Here is a 24536-nt window from a genome sequence, read left to right on the forward strand (position 1 = left end):
ACAGGCTCAATGCACACGCACTGTACTCTAACCACACACACACACAGACACAAAACACACATTCACTTTCCTTCTCACACTTCACATACACTGCTGCTACTCTCTGCTCATGATCTACGCATACTCACTTTTCCCCTACCTACATATTACCTCGATTATTGTATATAGCCTCATTATTGTCATTTTATTGTTACTATTTTTCCTTTTGTTTATTTAGCACATTTTTCTTACTTGGGCCTACTTTTTTAAAAACACTACATTGTTGGTTAAGCACTAGTAAGTAAGCATTTCACAGTAAGGTCTACCGACAACTGTTGTGTTCAGCGCATGTGACAAATACATTTTGATTGATTTGTATCAATCATGGACACAGCATTTTTTTTGTCAAGTTGCTATGTATAAAAAAAGGTGTGATTTCTTACAAATTGATATAACAAGTTTTATTTATTTTTTATTTATTCCGTTATTTTACCAGGTAAGTTGACTGAGAACACGTTCTCATTTGCAGCAACAACCTGGGGAATAGTTACAGGGATTAATGAGCCAATTGTAAACTGGGGATTATTAGGTGACCATGATGGTTTGAGGGCCAGATTGGGAAATTTAGCCAGGACACCAGGGTTAACACCCCTACTCTTACAATAAGTGCCATGGGATCTTTAATGACCTCGGAGAGTCAGGACACCCATTTAACGTCCCATCCAAAAGACAGCACCCTACACAGGGCAGTGTCCCCAATCACTGCCCTGGGGCATTGGGATATTTTTTAGACCAGAGGAAAGAGTGCCTCCTACTGGCCCTCCAACACCACTTCCAGCAGCATCTGGTCTCCCATCCAGGAACTGACCCTGCTTAGCTTCAGAAGCAAGCCAGCAGTGGTATGCAGGGTGGTATGCTGCTGGCAAAGTACAATATGACTGTTGAACATTTTCAGTTAAGGCACAAGGTAGATTAAGTTCATCCACCTTTATATTGGCTATTAGCAGACATTTAAAGATGAAGTTTATATTGTATACACTTTGTTTTCCCTGAATCATTGCAATAAAATCTTTCAAAATGTACAGTCCTTGTTTCATTCATATAAAGTTCTGATTTTGCAATGAGCTACTGAGACATAATGACCCAGGGCGATGTGCCATATCAGGTGGAATTAGAAAAAAAATACATTTGACATATTTTTGTATTTTATGTTAAATTACATTAGAATATTAGGCTGCATCTAGACATTTCAGCTAAATTAGCCTACATTCAAAAGAAAAGCAAGTACAATTTGAGTCATGTAGATATTGAGGGAAATTCTGGAACGTGGATTTGTGGAAAGCATTTTTGATGGTTAAAAGGCAGACTTCATGGGTTTGGTTTCCTAATCCACTGACATGCATTGCGCAGTTATTTCCCCCGTGATTACCTGCTCAGTTTGTCAGAGTGCGCATCATGTTTTTACTCATAGCAATACTGCCACCACGTGGTGCAATGTAGAAATTACAGTTGATTGCGCTCGCTTAGAAGAGCGGATTATGCTAAGAAAAGTGATTTGTGACCGATGTGTCACTATAATAATTTGTTGTCTACTATGTTGCACACTTATTTTCTTTATATGGTTTGCTTGATACCTTACATTTAATGTATTCAATACAGTGCCTTCTATTCTCATAGTCTACGTATCGAAGTACACGATGGCAAATGGTTAACCATTAACCTTTTGTTTGTTCACACTTGGCCACTTCATATCGGTTTAAAATTTAGCCACGGTTGACCTAAAATCGGTTACCGAGAAGTACAACTCTCGCGAAAGTTGTCACTTTCCGTTTAAACGTGAATCTGTCCAATAGGTAACGGCTGACCTGATAGCGAGGTCGGATGGTTTTAAACTGCAACCCATTTATAGATAAGAACCATAATAACACGCTGCATGCCGGGAGTTGTTATGTTAGACGACGACAGTCCTGCTGTCAAAACAGTTCGTGCGGTGGTGGTGACCAAGCTGTGATCATGGCGTTGACCCGGCTAGAACGGGCCCAGGCATGGATTCTGAGTGCGTGCATGGGCGTGCTCTTTGCGCTCTTTCGGCTCCTCTCTCCACGGCGGTCCCGTGAATTAATCAAACTTCTTCCAGTCACCAACCCTCTGCTGATGATGTCTGCGATGCAGCTCGCGCAAAGGATTCGTCGGAGAGAGGTCCGTAGGCTACCCGGTACCGAGTTATATGATCTAATCTTATTTTACGCGAGAGACTACTTTTCCGGAGTGCTTCCACTTGTACGGTTCCGGTGCCGTAGGCCTGAAAGGTGCAGCCAATGGTAAAAGGCCTGAGTGGGCTGTCTTCACTTATCCACCATGTGTGGACCCCAGGAAGAGTTGCTGCTGCTTTTGCCACAGATAATGGGGATTCTAATAAAATACCCAAATCTTATGACAGGGTTCTACAACGGCTTGATAAAGAGCCAATCTGCTGCATGATAAGGCTACTGCGTTGCTCTGTGGGAGCGGTTGGGCTGTGACTGCACTCTTGCACATGTCCATTACATAAAGGGTCAATCAGAGTTCTACATTGGCCGTGCAGCATTTACGGTTATATGGCCTCTGCAGAAGTCAAGGCATTCATACTTTTTTCTGCTTCGCGGAGTAGCGCAGAGCTGTTGTGAAGGAATTTGTCAAGGAAGTCCGTTTGTCTCTAGACAACCAATCATGTCAATGCGGAGCTATACCTAGCCCTCCACACCGTTACACAATTTGAGATGCGCACATATATACGGTACGGAGCTCAACGCAAATAGCGTCACACCATCCATATGGCGTCTCTCGACAACATTTTCAGATCAAGCAACAACAACACAAAAATGCTCTTAGGCTACAGCCTTGTGCTGTGGTCTCCTTATGAAACAGGGTTGGGGTCAATTCCATTCCAATTGTCAATTCAGGAAGTTTATGACTACAGCAATTGCAATCATCTTTAGGGCTTATCAATGAGGAAAATGTTGAATTGGAAATTGGTTGACTCTGAATTGACTGGAATTGATGCACACACAGGCGCACCACTGTCTGTACTGTATGTTGGTTGGTGTAGGTGTCGAGCGTGGAGGTGGTGCAGGCCTACATTGACAGGATTCAGGAGGTGAACCCGCTGCTCAATGCTATGGTGCAGGACAGGCAAGTACAAGTACTCCGGGACTAGACTGGTTAAATGTCATATGGTTACAAATCTCATGTTGCCGTCTCACCAAACCTCCACTATGTTCTGACACAAAAATAAACTTGTGTATGCCTATTTCTTTCTTCATTTTTTTTTCTCTCTATTCCTCTCCCTTTTCTCTGCTCCCTATTTTCCTCTCCTCCCTCTCTCCAGGTTTGCAGCAGCGTTGCTAGAGGCAGCCCAGGTGGACAAGCTGATCGAGGAGACCGGGGGAGAGGACGTTCTGGAGGATAGACTTCCCCTGCTGGGGGTCCCCCTCACTGTCAAAGAGGCCTTCGCTCTACAGGGTTGGTCTACACACTCACCTAGACCATCCTTTCTCAAACCTCTCCTCGGGGACCGCCCAGCTAGACCATCCTTTCTCAAACCTCTCCTCGGGGACCACCCAGCTAGACCATCCTTTCTCAAACCTCTCCTCGGGGACCACCCAGCTAGACCATCCTTTCTCAAACCTCTCCTCGGGGAGCGCCCAGCTGTTTCAATATTTGAACTATTCCAGAACTAGCACACCTGATTCAACTTGTCATCTAATCATCCAGCCCTTGCGCTAGCTCAGGACTACAACGAAAATTGGGAAGCGTCTGGGGGTGTTCCTCAAGCAGAGGTTTGAAAATGGCTGACCTAGATCCTCTCCTGTACTCTCCCACACTGTGTACTACTCACGTAGTTGTGTACCCTGTAGTGAGGCTATGGGAGCGGGTCTGGGTGAGTGTGTAAGCCTACCCTATAGGTCAGTGTTATCCGATCCTGGTCCTGGGGAACCAAAGCCCTAGCATCAACACACTTGATTTCACTTACCAATTCATCACCAAGCCTTAATGAGTGATTTAGACCTGTTAGTACTAGGGCAGAAATGAAAAAGGGCACCTGTTTGGTTGAGAAACACTGCTATAGGTAGAGCTAACCCGCACACACACAGACACACACCCAGACCCTCTCCACAGTCCCAAGGTCTCACCATAAGAGCACTCGACCATCAACCCTCTGCCTCGTCACCATCAGGCACATTTACATGACAGTCTTTGATGATGTTCCCACTAGATGAGCATCGGCGAAGTGCGTCTGTCCCTCTCCAAATGAAAACGGTTTTGAACATCTTTAGTATCTGACAGCGTCGTCCACAAACGTAACAGACCCAAGCCATAGCACTCTCCAAATATTTGTCGAAATGTCACGGATTATGTCCTAGTTTACAGTTTCCACCTGTATGTTCAACTTCTCCCCACCCGTTCCCTTTGTCCGCCAGGCATGCCCAACACCGCAGGTGTGGTTTCCCGGCGCGGGGTCCTTTCAGTGGGGGACGCCCCTCCCGTGGCCCTGTTGAAGAGGGCCGGGGCCATCCCCCTGGGGGTCACCAACTCCAGCGAGCTCTGCATGTGGTCCGAGTCCCACAACCACCTGTACGGCATTTGCAATAACCCCTATGACCTGGAGAGGACACCGGGCGGAAGCTCAGGTGTGGCATTGTAAGGTGTTATAAAATGGCAATGGCACGGGAAGGTATGTGTCATAACGCTGTTACAGCTGTGCTGATGTCATAGCAACACAGGTAGATGTCCATAACAATAGGACTGATATTACGTATGAATTACTTGTTACGTCAAGTTACCGTCACCTACAGAAACAGAAAATAGTGTTCCTGCCCCTATGGGCCTTTCTGGCTCGGACAAGCTTTACTTACTTTCTCTCTCTCAATCTCTCTTCCTCTTTCCCTCTTCCTTTCCTGTGGGCTCCAGGTGGAGAGGGTAGCATGCTTGGCGGTGGAGCATCAGTGATCGGTATAGGTTCTGACATCGGTGGAAGTATCCGTATGCCGTGCTTCTTCAATGGCGTTTTTGGCCATAAAACCACACCAGGTAAGTAAAGAGTACCCCTGGTGTGTGTGTTGGTGTATATGTAGATGCTAGCGCGTGTGTGTGTGTGTGTAATTGGCCATGTTTATCCTGTGTTATTTGTAGGTGTAATCTCTAATGATTGTCAGTACCCCCCTGCCTCTGGTCGTCATGAGGACTACCTCAGTACTGGCCCCATGTGTCGCTATGCTGAGGACCTTCTGCCCATGCTCAGGATCATGGCTGGACCCAATGCTCACAAGTACACGACCCATCACACCTTTAACAGACTAAAACACCCAACACTGTGTTCTCAGTAAAGGCTTCAACACATCTAACTAGAAACAACTACCTACCAATGGTGCATGGGTTTAATGTCCACACAACTAAGTTTTATGAAGTTATACTATATATATACACAAAAGTATGTGGACACCCCTTCAAATTAGTGGGTTCGGCTATTTCAGCTTCACCCATTGTTGAAAGGTGTATAAAATCGAGCACACCGCCATGCAATCTCCACAGACAAACATTGGCAGTGGACCGTCTAGCAACAATGGCTCAGCCGCAAAGTAGTAGGCCACACAATTTCACAGAACGAGACCGCTGAGTGCTGAAGCGTGTAACACATAAAAATCCTCGTTTGCAACACTCACCGAGTTCCAAACCGCCTCTGGAAGCAACATCAGCATAATAACTGTTTGTCGGGAGCTTCATGAAATGGGTTTCCATGGCCTTGCAGCTGCACACAAGCCTAAGATCACCATGTGCAATGCCATGTGTCGGCTGGAGTGGTGTACATTTGCTGCCATGTGACTCTGGAGTGATGAATCACACTTCACCATCTGGCAGTTCGCCGGACAAATCTGGGTTTGGTGGATGCCAGGACAATGCTACCTGCCCCCAATGTATAGTGCCAACTGTAAAGTTTGGTGGAGGGATAATGGTCTGGGGCAGTTTTTCATGGTTCGGGCTAGGCCCTTTAGTTCCAGTGAAGGGAAATCTTAAAGCTACAGCAGACAATGACATTCTAGACGATTCTGTGCTTCCAACTTTGTGGCAACAGTTTGGAGCAGTGCAAAAAGCGAAGTCCATACAGAAAAGGTTTGTCGAGATCGGTGTGGAAGAACTTGACTGGCCTGCACAGAGCCCTGACCTCAACTCCATCGAACACCTTTGGGATTTATCGGAAAGCCGACTGCGAGCCAGGCCTAATCGCCCAACATCAATACCCGACCTCTCTAAAGCAAGTCCCAGCAGCAATGTTCCAACATCTAGTGGAAAGCCTTTCCAGAGGAGTGGAGCGAAGGGGGGGGACCAACTTCATATTAATGCCTCTGATTTTTGGATGTTTGACAAACAGTTGTCCACATACTTTTGATCATGTAGTGTATCTCGAAACCATGACATTTTGAGCACCTGTTTAACTGTCCTACCTCTCCATGTCTCTGTACAGATTGTCTTTGTCCATTGAGGTAGATCTGAGGAACCTGCGTTTCTTCTCTATCCCTCACGATGGAGGCTCTCCTCTGGTGAGTGCTGTAGATGAACAGCTCCTTCAAGCCCAGAGGAGGGTGAGTAGAATGCCTAGTAGACCCACGACGCACACACGCGCAAACGTAGATTCACAAAGACATAATCTGTATTTCTACCAGGTGGTGGAGCGGCTCGAGTCTGACCTAGGGGTCAAGGTTCAGGAGGTGCGTCTCTCTGGGCTCAAATATGGCTTCCAGATCTGGGATACGTACATGGGGCTCCCCGACAAGGAGGGCAAGGTGGGTCAACTGCTGCGGTCTTCATTAGGTAGCGTTTATGGGGGTATTAAGAGGCCTCACTAGTACTGCCATTCTAACTATACTGAACAAAAATATTAACCCAACATGCAACAATTTCAAAGATTTTACTGAGTTAATCAGTCAATTGGAATACATTCATTAGACCCTAATCTATGAATTTCACATGACTGGGAAAACAGATATGCATCTGTTCGTCACAGATACCAACAACAACAAAAGGTAGGGGCGTGGATCAGAAAACCATTCAGTATCTGGTGTTACCACCATTTGCCTCATGCAGCGTGACACATCTCCTTCACATAGAGTTGATCGGGCTGTTGTCCCATGTTAAAGTTGTCCCATTCCTCTTCAATGGCTGTGCGAAGTTGATGGATATTGGCGGAAACTGGAATACGCTGTTGTACACGTTGATCCAGAGCATCCCAAACATGCTCAATTGGTGACATGTCTGGTGAGTATGCAGGCCATGGAAGAACTGGGACATTTTCAGCTTCCAGGAATTGTGTACAGATCCTTGCGTCATAGGGTGTGCATTATCATGCTGAAACATTTATTTTTTAAATTTTTTATTTCACCTTTATTTAACCAGGTAGGCTAGTTGAGGACAGGTTCTCATTTGCAACTGCGACCTGGCCAAGATAAAGCATAGCAGTGTGAGCAGACAACACAGAGTTACACATGGAGTAAACAATTAACAAGTCAATAACACAGTAGAGAAAAAGGGGGAGTCTATATACAATGTGTGCAAAAGGCATGAGGAGGTAGGCGAATAATTACAATATTTCAGATTAACACTGGAGTGATAAATGATCAGATGATCATGTACAGGTAGAGATATTCTTGTGCAAAAGAGCAGAAAAGTAAATAAATAAAAACTGTGGGGATGAGGTAGGTGAAAATGGGTGGGCTATTTACCAATAGATTATGTACAGCTGCAGCGATCGGTTAGCTGCTCAGATAGCTGATGTTTGAAGTTGGTGAGGGAGATAAAAGTCTCCAACTTCAGCGATTTTTGCAATTCGTTCCAGTCACAGGCAGCAGAGTACTGGAACGAAAGGCGGCCGAATGAGGTGTTGGCTTTAGGGATGATCAATGAGATACACCTGCTGGAGCGCGTGCTACGGATGGGTGTTGCCATCGTGACCAGTGAGCTGAGATAAGGCGGAGCTTTGCCTAGCATGGCCTTGTAGATTACCTGGAGCCAGTGGGTCTGGCGACTAATATGTAGTGAGGGCCAGCCGACTAGAGCATACAAGTCGCAGTGGTGGGTAGTATAAGGTGCTTTAGTGACAAAACAGATGGCACTATGATAAAATGCATCCAGTTTGCTGAGAAGAGTGTTGGAAGCAATTTTGTAGATGACATCGCCGAAGTCGAGGATCGGTAGGATAGTCAGTTTTACTAGGGTAAGCTTGGCAGCGTGAGTGAAGGAGGCTTTGTTGCGGAATAGAAAGCCGACTCTTGATTTGATTTTCGATTGGAGATGTTTGATATGGGTCTGGAAGGAGAGTTTGCAGTCTAGCCAGACACCTAGGTACTTATAGGTTTCCACATATTCAAGGTCGGAACCATCCAGTGTGGTGATGCTAGTCGGGCAAGCGGGTGCAGACAGCGATCGGTTGAAAAGCATGCATTTGGTTTTACTAGCGTTTAAGAGCAGTTGGAGGCCACGGAAGGAGTGTTGTATGGCATTGAAGCTCGATTGGAGGTTAGATAGCACAGTGTCCAATGACGGGCCGAAAGTGTATAGAATGGTGTCGTCTGCATAGAGGTGGATCAGGGAATCGCCCGCAGCAAGAGCAACATCATTGATATATACAGAGAAAAGAGTCGGCCCGAGAATTGAACCCTGTGGCACCCCCATAGAGACTGCCAGAGGACCGGACAACATGCCCTCCGATTTGACACACTGAACTCTGTCTGCAAAGTAATTGGTGAACCAGGCAAGGCAGTCATCCGAAAAACCGAGGCTACTGAGTCTGTCGATAAGAATCTGGTGATTGACAGAGTCGAAAGCCTTGGCAAGGTCGATGAAGACGGCTGCACAGTACTGTCTTTTATCGATGGCTGTTATGATGTCGTTTAGTACCTTGAGTGTGGCTGAGGTGCACCCGTGACCGGCTCGGAAACCAGATTGCATAGCGGAGAAAGTACGGTGGGATTCGAGATGGTCAGTGACCTGTTTGTTGACTTGGCTTTCGAAGACCTTAGATAGGCAGGGCAGAATGGATATAGGTCTGTAACAGTTTGGGTCCAGGGTGTCTCCCCCTTTGAAGAGGGGGATGACTGCGGCAGCTTTCCAATCCTTGGGGATCTCAGACGATATGAGAGAGAGGTTGAACAGGCTGGTAATAGGGGTTGCGACAATGGCGACGGATAGTTTCAGAAATAGAGGGTCCAGATTGTCAAGCCCAGCTGATTTATACGGGTCCAGGTTTTGCAGCTCTTTCAGAACATGAGGTGATGGCTGCATGACAATAGGCCTCAGGAACTCAATGCAATTGTGTTCGTTGTCTGTAGCTTATGCCTGCCCCCATAACCCCACTGCCACCATTGGGCACTCTAAACAACATTGACATCAGCAAACCACACGATGCCATACACATGGTCTGCGGTTGTGAGGCCGGTTGGACGTACTGCCAAATTCTCTAAAACAACATCGGAGGCGGCTTACGGTAGAGAAATGAACATTCCAACAGCGCTGGTGGACATTCCTGCAGTCAACATGCCAATTGCACACACCCTCAACTTGAGACATCTGTGGTATTGAGTTGTGTGACGAAACTGCACATTTTAGAGTGCCCTTTTATTGCCCCCAGCACAAGGTGCATCTGAGTAATGATCATGCTGTTTAAACAGCTTTTTGATATACAAAACCTGTCATGTAGATGGATTATGTTGGCAAAGAATAAATGCTCACTAACAGGGATGTAAACAAATTTGTGCACAACATTTGAAAGAAATAAGCTTTTTGTGGATATGGAACATTTTGAGGGATCTTTTATTTCAGCTCATGAATCATGGGACCAACACTTTACATGTTTCTTTTACATTTTTGTTCAGTGTAGATACGTGTGTGTATGTGTTTCTCGCAGCGCCCCACACCCTTCCAAGTGTTGATGGGGGAACCAGGGAGGCCGGTGTGGCCAGTGTGGGAGCTGGCCAAGTGGATGATGGGAAGGTCCCCTCACACCATGGCTGCTATTGGTAACAACACAAACACACATTGACAATCCTGTCTAGTGATAGTAGTTTCGGGTCTAGTGATTTGTTTTAAGTGTTGCCAGTCAACTGAGTGACCTTGTAGACCTATCTATAGTATCTAATGTTCCAGACAGGGTGTATTATTTTAACCAGAGCTATAACGGCACTTTGATCAATTGAGTCAACTGTCAAACACGGTATCTTTAGGCCCACTCTTGTCATGATGATATAGGTCAGGGATGGGCAACTGGCAGCCCCTCCTTTTGTAGGCCCACGGACCAATTTGACCCCCCCCAAAAAAACTGTCGTGGTCTCAACTTATTGTTGAGACTTAGAATACACAAGGTGCCATTTCAAAACGTGGTTGTGCATCAGCAGTCACTCAATTAGCCCATGTCAGCTATTTTTATTTTACATTGGTAAGTTAGTCTAGTATCCAGCTATCTAAACATGTAGTAAGCATGGTCAAATTTCTGACCGGGGAGGGGCCCATTCATCGGTTATCATATTAAAAACTGCAAACATTTGCCTCCACCCTATGGCAAAATTGCATTATTTTTTTGCCCCATGGCAAAATGTGTAGCAAACTTACTTTAAAAATGGCAGCATTTTCTCTACACCCCATGGCAAAAGGCACAGAATTGCAGGAAATTAAAACGTACATTCTTCCTCTTCACTGTCACGAGGGGTATGGATGTGGGTACGCAGACCCACGTGCCTCCGAAGCCCCTTGTGGCCCCCACCCCCATCTCTGGTATACGCTAATCAATACATTAAGTACATCAATCTGTGTTACCTCTGGAATCATGGTCATTCTGTTGCTCTGGTGTGTTCCAGGCCTGGCCTTGGTAGAGATTACCAGCTCATCCAAGCCCTCTCCCTTCATCCTGAAGCAGAAAGAGAAGCTACAGAAGGAGGTTGAGGAGCTGTTGGGTACAGACGGGGTTCTCCTGTACCCCACCCACCCTCACCTCGCCCCCAAACACCACCACCCCCTCTTCACACCCTTCAACTTCGCCTACACAGGTGAGGGTCTGGAAGACTATATCTAACAATATAAATGGAGATAAATCTATTAAAATCTTAACAAAACTCGAGGTATTCAAAATTTCAGGCAAATCACACATAGATTCAAAGCTTAGGGCTGCAGTCACAAATATGTGACTGAGAATGAATTGTCTGTACACCACAACTGAATGAATACAACATGCGCCAAAGCTTTCTCTCATTTGCATCCCTCTGTCCTCCATCCTCAGGGGTCATCAACATCCTGGGGCTGCCAGTGACCCAGTGCCCTCTGGGGTTGAGTGTAGAGGGTCTTCCCCTGGGGGTGCAGGTGGTGACTGGGAAGCTCCAGGACCGCCTGTCTCTAGCCATGGCCCTCTACCTGGAGAAGACCTACGGAGGCTGGAGAGACCCTGGAGCCACCTGACCTGGCCTGTATTTATAAAGCATTGCAGAGTAGGAGTGCTGATCTACTACAATCAGTTTGGCCTTTTTAAATCTAAATAAACGAGTTACATGAACAGGGAGGACCTGATCCTGGATCAGCACTCCTACTCTAAGACGCTTTATGGATAGTGGCCCTGACCTGAGGACCACTGGGCCATGTTGAGTATGAAAGGTGGTCAAACGTTGCAGATAGAAATGTCATGAATAGAACCGACATGATTCCTTATTCTACAAGTCACAGGCATGTTTGTATCTAAATGTTTTGCCCCGCTGACCATGCCCCACACTGGCTGATGGAGGAAGAGGTTGTCCTTAACCATTTTTAATGGGGAAATGGTAGAATTGGGTGTAGGATAATCTGATCCTAGATCGCTGGTTAAGGGAAGGAAGTAGGAAGAATGTCCCTAACCGCAGATACAGGGGTGTGTTCACTAGCCTTGTGCTCAGAATAGCTCTCTCTTACACACAGTACACACATTATTCAGCACTTATCCCAATGGAACTGTTTGGTTCAATGACCTCTCACTGAAGAATGAATGTCTGTTTTTCTGCCATGCTCTTGTTCTGCACTGAATGCTAATGTTATTGGCACAAAGAATGTCTAGTCAGCCATGATTGACTTTTGTACTATCAAAGTCCCACTCACTCCGATCGATCTTACTACCAAATGTCAATCTCTTTATCTTTTGCAAAATGACAGGAATGCAGATCCTAAAAGCCAGTACTTTTGAACAAGAATACTGTATTACTCGATTCCGATCTTTGTGCATTTTTCTGGTTCGATTAGTAAAGACCCTTTTAAAAATAATTCATCTGATTAATCATTTGCTTGAATAGGAATTCATATCCCGAATTGACAAAATGGAGTTCACCCCAACCCTGGGGTGTATTCGTTAGTGCACACTGTAGCAAAACGCTCTGAAACAAATCTTGACCATAGAAGAACACCTTTACCCTAGTCATCATGAGCTCCGACAGAATGGTAGAGTCAGGAGGAGAGCGAGAGCTTCTGAAGGACTGTTTAACACTCTGGAATCGGAACATTTTTCGCTTTATTTTTCTTCCCTTCTTGGTAAGGATGGAAAAAAAACGAGACATTCCCCGGAACTTTTCAAAACAGAATTTCACAGCAAAAAGGAAACCCATCACCCCTCTCTGTCACATTTTCACTGATGGGTTGGGCTCTTTAGTTTTTTACATTTTCTCAGACGAAGTAGGAAGAATACAGTAAATGTCATTCTCACAATGAAAAACACGGACAGTTGTAATATTTTGTGGCATGCTTGTACCTTTTCATAGTAAAGCAGGTCTTGACAGGTATCTTATGAAAAGAAGGTATAAGGACTTTTAACACACAAATGTTCAGGAATCGGAGGGGACATAACTAAAACAGAAAAGAAGAAACGAACCAACGGAAACGAGTCTTGAGGGTCCCTGCCTTTTGGCAATGAAGGAACTTTGAGAAAGAGGTATCTGATCCCCCACTCTCCAGCCCCTCTCACGGGCTGGATTTGGCCCATGTGTATTTGCACAAGTGTGTGAGTATGACAAGTCCCTGGCCACCTGAGTAGGATATGGCCTGCGTGTGTAGGTAAATGTGTATGTATATGTGTGTGTTTAGTCCCGGCAGGCAGGCCAGCAGCCACCTCAGGAGGTGTTGGTGATTGGTTTGTACTTCTTGAGGCGGGTCCACTGTCCTGTGGAGTAGTTCATCTCAAACACCGTGTCCACCAGCATGGTGGTGCTGCCCGTGCCGTCCGCCTTGGGCAGGATCTCGGTGTGCTCGCTTAGCTTGATCTGGATGATGTCGCCCTGCTCCGGACACGGGTTCTCTGGAGGAGGGGAGACACCAACATGTAGAGGTGTAGTTGGTGTGTGTCATTGCAGGAGAACTCGCAGTGGAGCGAGAGTGTTTTTAAAAAGGTGTGTGTGTAGCCAGCTCCGCCTCCAGAGCACTTGAACATACCCACGCATTACTAAAAACATTACTAGTACGTTAAACTCATACAGCATGCCACTAAGTGGACATACTCCAGCACGGGACTGTCGCACCTTAATTGGAGAGGACGGGCTCGTGGTAATGGCTGGAGCGTAGAATCAGTGGAATGGAATCAAATACGTGGGAATTTGCCATTCCACTTCTCCGTTCCAGCCCTTATTCTGAGCCGTCCTGCTCTCAGCAGCATCCCCCTGTACTTGAGGGAATATTTCTTCTCCGTTGCAAAAAGCTGTTACTTATGACAAAAACTTTGCAATTTCCAACAGTACAAAACTCACACGCTAGGTGGACTTCATCTAGGAAAATGGAAGTATTTGCACAAAGCAGTACAGTACCTCTGGATCCGGCCATGAAGCCCAGGATGAGAGCTTTCTCTGGTCTGGTGACCTTGTTAGCGGTCTTGAACATTTCCTGAGCAGCATACATCTGTTCTCTCTGGGGGGGACCACAACACATGGCACAGAGATTACACCACACTGCATGCATTTACATTTTAGACATTTAGCAGATGCTCTTATACAGAGTCACTTACAGTCACAGTGCATTCAACTAAGACAAAACTACATAACTTAAGTAAAACCACCATCACATGCCAATCCACCATTACAAATACTGAACTACAATCTCTACAGTCAGTGTTTGTATGTAAGCGCAACATTCTCACATAGTAACACAAGTTCATCTTAGAATGCATGCTCAATATATCCCTTCATTCTAAGTAGTACAGTGGTGTGAATGTTGGAACAGAGTCCCAATGATGCCTTTATCCAACTCACAGTGAGCGAGAGGTTCTTTTTGGGCTGGGGCGTGCTGGGCTGGGGGGGTAGCGGGGGGCTGTGTGGCTGGGGTCTCGGGCTGTGTGGCAATGGCGGCAGCTGGGGGGCCGTTGCTGCTGGCAGGGGTGCTGGCTGGCGTGTTGGGGGAGGCGGGGGGCGGTGGGGCTGGCGGCCGTGTTGCCGGCATTGTACATGGGCGTCCTTTGTTTGAACTGGCCGGGGAGGGTGGTGGCGGCAGCGCTAGGCGTGGCCGACTCCTCAGGCTGTCGACCCGACTGCAGGGCGTCGCGCCCTGCACCACCCGCATTCGCTAGAGAAAGAAGAGGATGAATGAAGACTCAGTTTTTCGACATCTGAGACTATCGCTCTATCAATCGCTAATTGGTTGTGCAGAAGATTGGATAGGAGTAAGTACGGATGGAAATCTTGTCAGAACTTTGTCAATCCAGGTAGTTTGTCAAACCAATACATCAAATTCCATGTGGTGTATCAAAAGGCAAGCCGCTACAAGGATTGTAAATCAAGCTGCCTCGCTACAGAAACAGGAGACTGCCCTATAGATCGTTCTGGCTCAGACAAGGCTTTAATTGTCAATTGTCCAGGGCTTATTTACTCAATATGCTACAACCGTGCCATATTGCAAAAACCAACTTCGTATAAGACCAAATGGAGGGTCTAGGTATGTGAAGTTCTCTCTCACCTGGCTGCGTCTCTGAACTGGGAATGTAGGAGGAGGAGGGGACCATACTGGGAGTAGCAGGCAGGTAACTCGTAGACGGCAGGGCGCTCTCGTTGTTCAACGCACCCAGTTTCTGAAGACACCCGTTGGAATAGGTTACAATTCAATACATCACTTTGTAAATTGCGTGAGTGTCTCTCTTCCTACCTGTGTAGACACCAGTCCAGCAGCATAGTCTGGTGTAGCATTCTCCACCACAGCCTCCTCTTTGGCAGCTTTCTCCCCAGCCTCTGTTTCTGTACCACGAGAGAAAGAGATCAATAAGGATGAGTGAGTCAAAGACGGTGAATTATAGTGAAGACTGCTAGCTAGATAGAGATACAGTGCCTTCGGAAAGTATTCAGACACCTAGACTTTTTCCACATTTTGTTACATTACAGCCCTATTCTAAAATGGATTAAACAAATAAAAACCCTTAGCAATATATACACAATACCCCATAATGAAAAAGCGAACACAGGTTTTTAGAAATGTTTGTACATTTATCAAATATAAAAAAACAAATATCTTATTTACATAAGTATTCAGACCCTTTGCTATGAGACTCAAAATTGAGCTCAAGTGCATCCTGTTTCTATTGATCAACTTTGAGATGTTTCTACAACTTGGAGTCCACCTTTGGTAAATTCAAATGATTGGACAGGATTTGGAAAGGCACACACCTGACTATATAAAAAAGGTCCCACAGTTGACAGTGCATGTCAGAGCAAAAACCAAACCATGAGGTTGAAGGAATTGTCCGTAGAGCTCCGAGACAGGATTGTGTCGAGGCACAGATCTGGTGAAGGGTAAAAAAAACTATTCTGCAACATTGAAGATCCCCAAGAACACAATGGCCTCCATCATTCTTAAATAGAAGTTTGGAACCATTAAGACTTTTCCTAGAGCTGGCCGCCCGACTAAACTGAGCAATCGGACGAGAAGGACCTTTGTCAGGGACGTGACCAAGAATCCGACAGTCACTGACAGAGCTCTAGAGTTCCTCTGTGGAGATGAGAGAACCTTCCAGAAGGACAACCATCTCTGCAGCACTTCACCAATCAGGCCTTTATGGTAGAGTGGCCAGACGGAAGCCACTACTCAGTAAAAAGGCACGTGACAGCCCGCTTGGAGTTTGCCAAAAGACACCTAAAGGACTCAGACCATGAGAACCAAGATTCTCTGGTATGATGAAACCAAGATTGAACTCTTTGGCCTGAATGCCAAGCGTCACGTCTGGAGAAATCCTGGCACCATCCCTACAGTGAAGCATGGTGGTTGCAGCATCACGCTGTGGGGATGTTTTTCAGCGGCAGGGACTGGGAGACTAGTCAGGATCAAGGGAAAGATGAACGGAGCGAAGTACAGAGAGATCCTTGATGAAAACCTGCTCCAGGGTGCTCAGGACCTCAGACTGGGGTGAAGGTTCACCTTCCAACAGGACAACGAGCCTAAGCTCACAGCCAAGACAACGCTGGAGTGGCTTCGGGTCAAGTCTCTGAATGTTCTTTAGTGGCCCAGCCAGAGCCCGGACTTGAACCCAATCGAACATCTCTGGAGAGACCTGAAAATCGCTGTGCAGCGTCGCTCCCATCCAAACTTGACAGAGCTTGAGAGGATCTGTGGAGAAGAACGGGAGAAACTCCACAAATACAGCTGTGCCAAGCTTTTAGCGTCATACCCAAGAAGACAAGGCTGTAATTGCTGTCAAAGGTGCTTCAACAAAGTACTGAAAAGGGTATTTTTTAAATACATTTGCTAAAATGAATAAACAGTTTTTGCTTTGTCATTATGGGGTAGTGTGAAAATTGATGGGTGAAAAAAAGTAGCAATTTTAGAATAAGGCTTGTAACGTAACAAAATGTGGAAAAAGTCAAGGGGTCTGAATACATTCCGAATGCACTGATCAAAAATATTAATAAATGCATTTACCCAAAGTCTTTCTTCTCCTCTTTGCCTCTCTACCAGCTCCCACCATATCGAGCTCTGAGATGTCTAACAACTAAAGAACAGACAATAATGTGCATCAGACTCGCTTAACACATTGAACCATCAGTTTAAAATGACAATCCTTTCAATACAGCTTCCCATCAGGGTTTCTGTTAGCCGGTAATAGCCGGCTTTTGGCATAAAAATACATTTAAAAAAGACCGTAAATAAAATGTATTTAATTCTGCAAAAAAAATTATAATCCCATTGCTAAATAATGCTTTGCCAATTAATTGATGAAAATACATATAATCAAATGTTATTTGTCACATGCACCGACTACAACAGAGTAGACCTTAGAGTGAAATGCTTAAGTACAAGCCCTTAACCAACAATGCAGTTTTTACAAAAATACCTAAGAAATAAAAGTAACAAATGTAATAAAAGTAAAGGCTATACACAGGGGGTACTGGTACAGAGTCAATATGCGGGGGCACCGGTTAGTCGAGGTAATATGGACATGTAGGTAGAGTTATTAAAGTGACTATGCATAGATAAGAGAGTAGCAGCAGCGTAAAAGAGGAGGGCCATGCAAATAGTCTGGGTAGCCATTTGATTAGATGTTCAGGAGTCTTATGGCTTGTGTTAGAAGCTGTTTAGAAGCCTTTTGGACCTACACTTGGCGCTCCGGTACCTCTTGCCGTGCGGTAGCATAGAGAAGTCTGACTTGGGTGGCTGGACGCTGACAATTTTTAGGGCCTTCCTCTAACACTACATCACTTCCTCTCACAGGCAGTGATGCAACTAGTCAGGATGCTCTCAGATGGTGCAGCTGTAAAACCTTTTGAGGATCGGAGGACCCATGCCAAATCTTTTCAGTCCCCTGAGGGGGAATAGGCTTTGTCGTGCCCTCTTCACGACTGTCTTGGTGTGTTTGGACCATGATAGTTTGTTGGTGATGTTGGCACCAAGGAACTTGAAGCGCTCAACCTGCTCCACTGCAGCCCCGTCGATGAGAATGGGGGCGTGCTCGGTCCTCCTTTTCCTGTAGTCCACAATCATCTCCTTTGTCTTGATCACATTGAGGGAAAGGTTGTTGTCCTGGTACCACACGGCCAGGTCTCTTACCCCCTCCCTCGTTGTCGGTGATCAGGTCTACCACTGTTGTGTCATCGGATAACTTGGTGTTGGAGTCGTGGCTGGCCGTGCAGTCGTGAGTGAACAGGAAGTACAGGAGGGGACTGAGCACACACCCCAGAGGGGCCCCCCGTGTTGAGGATCAGTGTGGAGGATGTGTTGTTACCTACCCATGCCACCTGGGGTTAGCCTGTCAGGAAGTCCAGGATCCAGTTGCAGAGGGAGGTGTTTAGTCCCCGGGTCCTTAGCTTTCTTGATGAGCTTTGAGGGCACAATGGTGTTGAACGCTGAGCTGTAGTCAATGAATAGCATCTCGCATAAGTGTTCCATTTGTCCAGGTGGAAAAGGGCAGTGCGGAGTGCAATAAAGATTGCAGCATCTGTGGATCTGTTGGAGTGGTATGCAAATTGAAGTGGGTCTGTGTTGTGAGCCATGACCAGCCTTTCAAAGCACTTCATGGCTACAGATGTGAGTGCTAAGGGTCTGTAGTCATTTAAGCAGGTTACCTTAGTGTTCTTGGGCATAGGGACTATGGTGGTCTGTTTGAAACATGTTGGTATTACAGACTGACAGAAAGAGGTTGAAAATGTCAGTGAAGACACTTGCCAGTTGGTCAGAGCATGCTCGGAGTACACGTCCTGGTAATCCGTCTGGCCCTGCGGCCTTGTGAATGTTGACCTGTTTTAAAGGTCTTACGTCGGCTGCGGAGAGCGTGATCACACAGCCGTGATTTCGCTATTCGTTACTCGTCTTATTGGCTGAGGAAAAGTAAATGTGGACAGTTATTTTAAAATCTTCCAAGTGTGCATCGGAATTCAGGAACAAGGATGCACACCGTTGCATCCTGGAGTTGCATGTTCTGTTAAGATGAATTACCATAATCTAAATGTGATTTTGGTTATTCTGAGCACCGTGCGTGGACGTCCTAATCAGTTTACGCACCCAATACATTTGGGTCCAGTACATTTCTCAAATGTCCGGTAAATTAAAATGCTCCTGGTCAAATGTCCAGCACCACATTTTCATAACGGAAACCCTGCTTCCTGTCTATTGTGAAAATCCTTATTTTATTACAAAATAACATATTGGTTTCCTTACTATATAAGCAGTCTATGAACAAGGTTAGACAGCAATCCATGCTTTGGTTTTGCTTGTGTGGCCACTGTTCGAAAACAAATCCCAAAGCATGGATTGCGATCTTACCTTGTCCATAGACTACTTGCAGGATGAGGAAATCAATGTAATTTTGCACTTTGGGTGAACTATCCCTTAAAAGAAAACAAGGTCACTTGTTAAGGCCCCTTCGTTACCTTGACTCCCCTCTCCTTGCGCAGGGGCGTCCGTGCGGGGGCTATGGGTGTGCGGTTGCTCGGCGGGCTGAACATACTGGGGGTGGTGGGGCTGCGGAATGGGGCTTTGGGGATCCCCTTGAGGGGTGCTGGAAGGGAGAGTATAAAACATGATATCTCAGCAACCAATTAGACACCCGTGGGTATGAATGTGTGTGTAAGTGTTCATATGCATAGTCTTAGCAACAACGAGTATTGTAATTGCTGTGTGTGTGTCAAACTCACTGGTGGTGTCAATCTTCTTGACCAGGCCTCTTCCTTTTGCATGGAAAGGCACTCCCGCTGTCTTCTTCAGCTGTTGAGCCGTCTCTGTGGCTGAAACCACAACAGAACGTGAGGCAAAAATATTTTGCAATGGAAAATGTTTAAAACAACTAATTTAGTTAAAGTTCCACCCAGTTTCGTCCTGTTTGCTTCCATTAGATTCCTAGTGAATACACCAGAGGGTGCTGTTCATTTGGCACCAAACAGAAGAAAACAAATAGGGAGGGACTACATGAACTTGTCCAATAAGAAATGTTCATATTCATTTTCCAGTGCGTGCTGTAATGAACATGAGTCATGACCATTCACTAATGTGAAAAAGACCTTTCACTAAACTGGCACAAAAGGTAGGGCCCTATAAAATAGGTGGGCTATTTAACGATAGACTATGTACAGCTGCAGCGATCAGTTAGCTGCTCAGATAGCAGATGTTTGAAGTTGGTGAGGGAGATAAGTCTCCAACGATTTTTGCAATTCGTTCCATTCACAGGCAGCAGAGAACTGGAACGAAAGGCGGCCAAATGAGGTGTTGGCTTTAGGGATGATCAGTGAGATACACCTGCTGGAGCGCGTGCTACGGATGGGTGTTGCCATCGTGACCAGTGAACTGAGATAAGGCGGAGCTTTACCTAGCATGGACTTGTAGATGACCTGGAGCCAGTGGGTCTGGCGACGAATATGTAGCGAGGGCCAGCCGACTAGAGCATACAGGTCGCAGTGGTGGGTGGTATAAGGTGCTTTAGTGACAAAACGGATGGCACTGTGATAAACTGCATCCAGTTTGCTGAGTAGAGTGTTGGAGGCAATTTTGTAGATAACATCGCCGAAGTCGAGGATCGGTAGGATAGTCAGTTTTTACAAAGGACAGCAGACCCGAAACATGGCGAGCCTAAGTCCAAAGAATTTATTTTCAAGATGGAATAACACTGTCAGTGTAAACTTAAATGACAAAATATTATGTAGAAAAGATAGACCTATGTATCTTTAAATACATATGAGAACTAACAATCACTGAAATAAAAGCCAGACTAAAACAATGATTTCAGAAGTATTGACTAGTTAAAATAAGGACACAACATTAGCCATGGCAAAATGCATAGAATTGCAGGAAACTTACTTAAAGTGCTAAATTTTCTCTCAGCTCCAGCTTGAGGGAGCAGTCTCTGGAAAGGACTTGTCTGTCCATATACACCAGTGTACAAATGAGTGTACAAAACCGTAGGAACGCCTTCCTGATATTGAGTTGCACCCCCTTTTACCCTCAGAACAGCCTCAAGCCGTCAGAGCATGGATTGAAAGCATTCCACAGGGTTGCTTGATGGCCCATGTTGACTCCAATGCGTCCCACAGTTGTGTTAAGTTGGCTGGATGTCCTTTGGGTAGTGGACCATTTTTAATACACATGGGAAACTGTTGAGCATGAAAAACCCAGCAGCGCTGCAGTTCTTGACGCCTGGCACCTACTACCACACCTCATTCAAAGGCACTTAAATCTTTGGTCTTGCCCATTAACCCTCTGAATGGCACACAGACAATCCATGTCTCAAATATTTTTTTTTAACCTGTCTCCTCCCCTACATCTACACTTACGGAAGTGGATTTACCAAGTGACATCCATAAGGGATCATAGCTTTCACCTGGTCCGTCTAGGTCATGGACAAAGCAAGTGTTCCTAATGTTTTGTCCGGACTTTTTAGATTGCGTGTAGTTAGCTATTCTGCACTTTGAGCTAGAGAAACAAGCATTTCACTGCACCTGCGATAACGTCCACAAATCTGTGTACACGACCAATAAACTTAAGTAATTTTGATTTGCAGGAAATTTGCTTAACTGATCAAGTTCTCTCCACTCCATAACAAAATGTGTGAAAAGAAAAATGCATATAATTTCCTTCAAGAAATTGGCTTTAAAACACTGAAATTCTCTCAACCGCCAAGATGGGGCCTCAAAAACATTCTTGCCCAAGGCCTTGACTGAATTCAGCCGCACCGATGGGCTGGCCGTGCCACGCCCACCACCGTAGCCCTTTTTTGATACAGTAAAAGCACTGGGACCATCTGAAGAGTCTAAAGTGGCTTCACTTTCTCATCTGCTTTCCTTCATCTGCACTGACGTGTGAAAAACAAATGGACAAGTGAAAGCAACTCCCAAGTAAGCATCCACCATACAACTTTTGCTTTTCAGATCAGGGGCCACATTCATTAAGCGTCTCAGAGTAAGAGTTGTGATCTAAGATCTGCCTTTTAGATCATAATGTGTAACATTACATGGACAGGGGGAACATGATCCTTGATCAGTATTCCTAGGCCCCAGATGAAGAAGATGATAAGGATGCCACTTTAGACTATTGACATGCACCCAGGGTGGGTGGATCGAGTGAAGTATCTTCTCTTACATTTCTGCAGCAGCTCTGCCCTGAGGGTGGCGCTCTTGGGCTTCCTCTTGAGCTGGAAGTGTTTGACGGGGGGCGTGAGTGGGCCCACCAGGGTGGTCAGGGCGCTTTTGTTCAGGTACTGGCACTCCAGAGGGAGCATGGCTGACGCCTCACACTCACTCACTGCAGAGGGAGAACAATCAAATGTATTTATAAAGCCCTTTTTACACAAGCAGATAACAGTGTTTTTACAGCATCTCAAACCTAGACGCCAAAGAGTGAAGGAAACAGGCAGGTGCAACCAACAAGTATCTGCACAAGCACTAACATGTTCACAGGTGATAAAGAAAAAGTAGGACTCTGATAGATTGCCAACCAACAGGTGATTTCAGAACAGCACCAAAATGCTGGAACATGCATCCTATTCCATACTACAAATTCCCCAAGCACAGTTTACATAATCACAGTCATTCCAGTTGTAAAGCTAGAACCATGACCCTCAATGTCCCCTTCTGCTCTCATTTTACTCTTGACTTGTGACCCCTAGCCTATGGTAGTGTACCCACCTTTCTCCCGGAGCTCGCCCAAGATGTCCTGTACGTTAGGGTTCTGCTCCTCTAGGTCCAGGTTGAGAGAGCCTGTCTCTGGGAAGGACTTAAGGATATCTGCCACCATCAGTACCCAGGGCTCAGAGTCCACCGTGGCCAGCTGGATGATCTCTGATAGGGCCTCCTTCATCTGCATGTCAAAGGAGGTGATTGTGGAGGTTAGTAGAGCAAGATTAATTAAAAAATAAATACACTTTTAGCATTCAATCTTGTGGAATGGTCATGTGTCTTTAGGCTTTACATGCATACATGGCTCACAGTATGCATTGCTGTCTGTTGATAGGAAGAAATCGATTATAGAATCTCCATGGGGCAGGGTGTATATGGGCATAAGAGGGAGGTGGAGGTTAGAGCAGGGCACAGAAACGGAATACATCCAACTACTACACCTTCAATATAGTGTGTGTGCTGACTTTGTTTCCTGGCCTGTTGGGCTGTCAGTAGCTAACATGGGCATCCAGGAGGACCGTAAAACTGGGGTTGAGTGCAGGAGACTTCAGGGCCTCTATGATAGACGAGCAAGGGACAAGGCCGAACACATTATAGAGGACCCCACACAGTCTTGCCCAATGTTTTGAGCTTCTGTCCTCCAGACGGAGATATAAAGTCCCACAGTTCAGCAATAATAGGAGCTGGACAAGTTTAATTCTGGCAGCTTTCAGGCTTCTGAACAGTGGGACATGGGAAAGATGTATGCCCAATACATGGTCAAACAGTAGGCCGCAGGGACTGTGAATGATGGTGATAATGCATTACAGGATATGTAGATTTTGTTATGGTCATGAAATTGAAATGACACGTATAAATGTATACAGGTAGCTAATTCAATCAATTAATCATCACAGACCTATAATAAGTAAACAAAGCAATGTCGAGAAATTGTAGTGCACCTGGTTTACAACAAGTTGTAGTTAAGAAGCAAGACTATCAAAGTTAATAGAACGTTTAGCTATTAGACGATTAAAAAAAAAAAACATTTTAAAGGCTGTTTCCCAATTTTGACTTGTAACCTAACTCGCTGGTTACGCCCTCCAAAATGGCACAAGCAGCCTGGCATACATGCGAATCCACTTGGAGTGACAAAGCTCCGAGAAGTTTTGAGCATTTGAACGCTTCTCGGACGAACAACAACAACAAAAAATCACGACTACACTACAAACAGGTTCAATATTACACGTCAGGCTAGACAGCTAACTAAGTTAACTTAGTGTTTGTGAAAGCAATCCATGTGCGTTAGGTAAACAAATGAGACTGGACAGAATGAGCCTAAACAAACGACAGTTAGCTAGCTAACTACCTCTTGGCTGTAGACACTTGGCTCTTCCGAACAGGTCTCCCTAAGCAAAGAGTCTAAGCCATATGCAGCTAGATAAGTGTACCCTGAAAACGGTTAGATTGTAAACATGGTGTAATATACTTCCCACTCAGGAAATATTAACGTTAGTTAGAAACTCGACCAAGGCTGCATGCTGCAGAACCCCATTTAAACTAACTAGTAGCAGTGGCTAACTAGTGTTCAGTCAGTCATATAGCAACTCGCGTACCCACCTCATCAACAGTCCGCCTCGGAAGATGCAGCATCCCGAGCAAGATTTTTAGCTTTACTGGGGGCGACAAACTCGAAAAACACAACCGTATATTGTCGATAACTGAAACGGTGAGGAGTGAAGCAATACTAGAAGGCGCCCAAAGTTCGTCTGTTGATCCTAGTTTATTATGGAGCCACAGGCCGGTATCGCTATCCTTCATCGACGCCATCTTGGAAAAAGAAGCGTTTTGAGTTCGGGCATTTTAAAAGGCTACCTAGCTAAGAAAACTTAGAACGGTTGGTTAGGACACACCCACCATGTTCATGCTGAGTGCTAACGTGGATCCTTGGGACGTCCTTACACTAAACCCTAACCT

General features: G+C 45.6%; 2 protein-coding genes across 2 annotated transcripts; one reads left to right on the forward strand and one right to left on the reverse strand.

Moving 5' to 3' along the window:
- The first annotated feature begins 1815 nt into the window (after nucleotides 1-1815).
- Nucleotides 1816-12230, forward strand: faah2b (fatty acid amide hydrolase 2b). The gene is made up of 11 exons (XM_046328235.1): nucleotides 1816-2178; nucleotides 3068-3150; nucleotides 3347-3480; nucleotides 4440-4649; nucleotides 4930-5049; nucleotides 5152-5287; nucleotides 6482-6599; nucleotides 6681-6800; nucleotides 9917-10028; nucleotides 10863-11051; nucleotides 11282-12230. The coding sequence occupies exons 1-11, from the start codon at nucleotides 1861-1863 to the stop codon at nucleotides 11455-11457; spliced, it is 1716 nt and encodes a 571-aa protein (XP_046184191.1). The 5' UTR covers nucleotides 1816-1860; the 3' UTR covers nucleotides 11458-12230.
- A 282-nt stretch (nucleotides 12231-12512) lies between these two features.
- Nucleotides 12513-24536, reverse strand: nelfa (negative elongation factor complex member A). Its single transcript, XM_046328236.1, is given in 13 exon segments — nucleotides 12513-13309; nucleotides 13812-13911; nucleotides 14253-14298; nucleotides 14300-14406; nucleotides 14408-14562; nucleotides 14953-15064; nucleotides 15139-15227; nucleotides 16903-16972; nucleotides 19347-19474; nucleotides 19611-19700; nucleotides 22045-22206; nucleotides 22590-22761; nucleotides 24180-24536. Coding segments are annotated over 13 exon segments (1626 nt in total). The 5' UTR covers nucleotides 24390-24536; the 3' UTR covers nucleotides 12513-13124.

The sequence above is a fragment of the Oncorhynchus gorbuscha genome, linkage group LG25 (assembly GCF_021184085.1).
Source record: "Oncorhynchus gorbuscha isolate QuinsamMale2020 ecotype Even-year linkage group LG25, OgorEven_v1.0, whole genome shotgun sequence".
Lineage (NCBI taxonomy): Eukaryota > Metazoa > Chordata > Actinopteri > Salmoniformes > Salmonidae > Oncorhynchus > Oncorhynchus gorbuscha.

What these genes read in the sequence shown, in the direction of transcription:
- faah2b (XM_046328235.1), top strand. Translation starts at nt 1,861, where the DNA reads ATGGTTTTAAACTGCAACCCATTTATAGATAAGAACCATAATAACACG. An exon ending in AGAGGCCTTCGCTCTACAGG is followed by an intron (nt 3,481 to 4,439) that starts GTTGGTCTACAC and finishes TTTGTCCGCCAG; the next exon opens with GCATGCCCAACACCGCAGGT. An exon ending in CTTCAACTTCGCCTACACAG is followed by an intron (nt 11,052 to 11,281) that starts GTGAGGGTCTGG and finishes CTCCATCCTCAG; the next exon opens with GGGTCATCAACATCCTGGGG.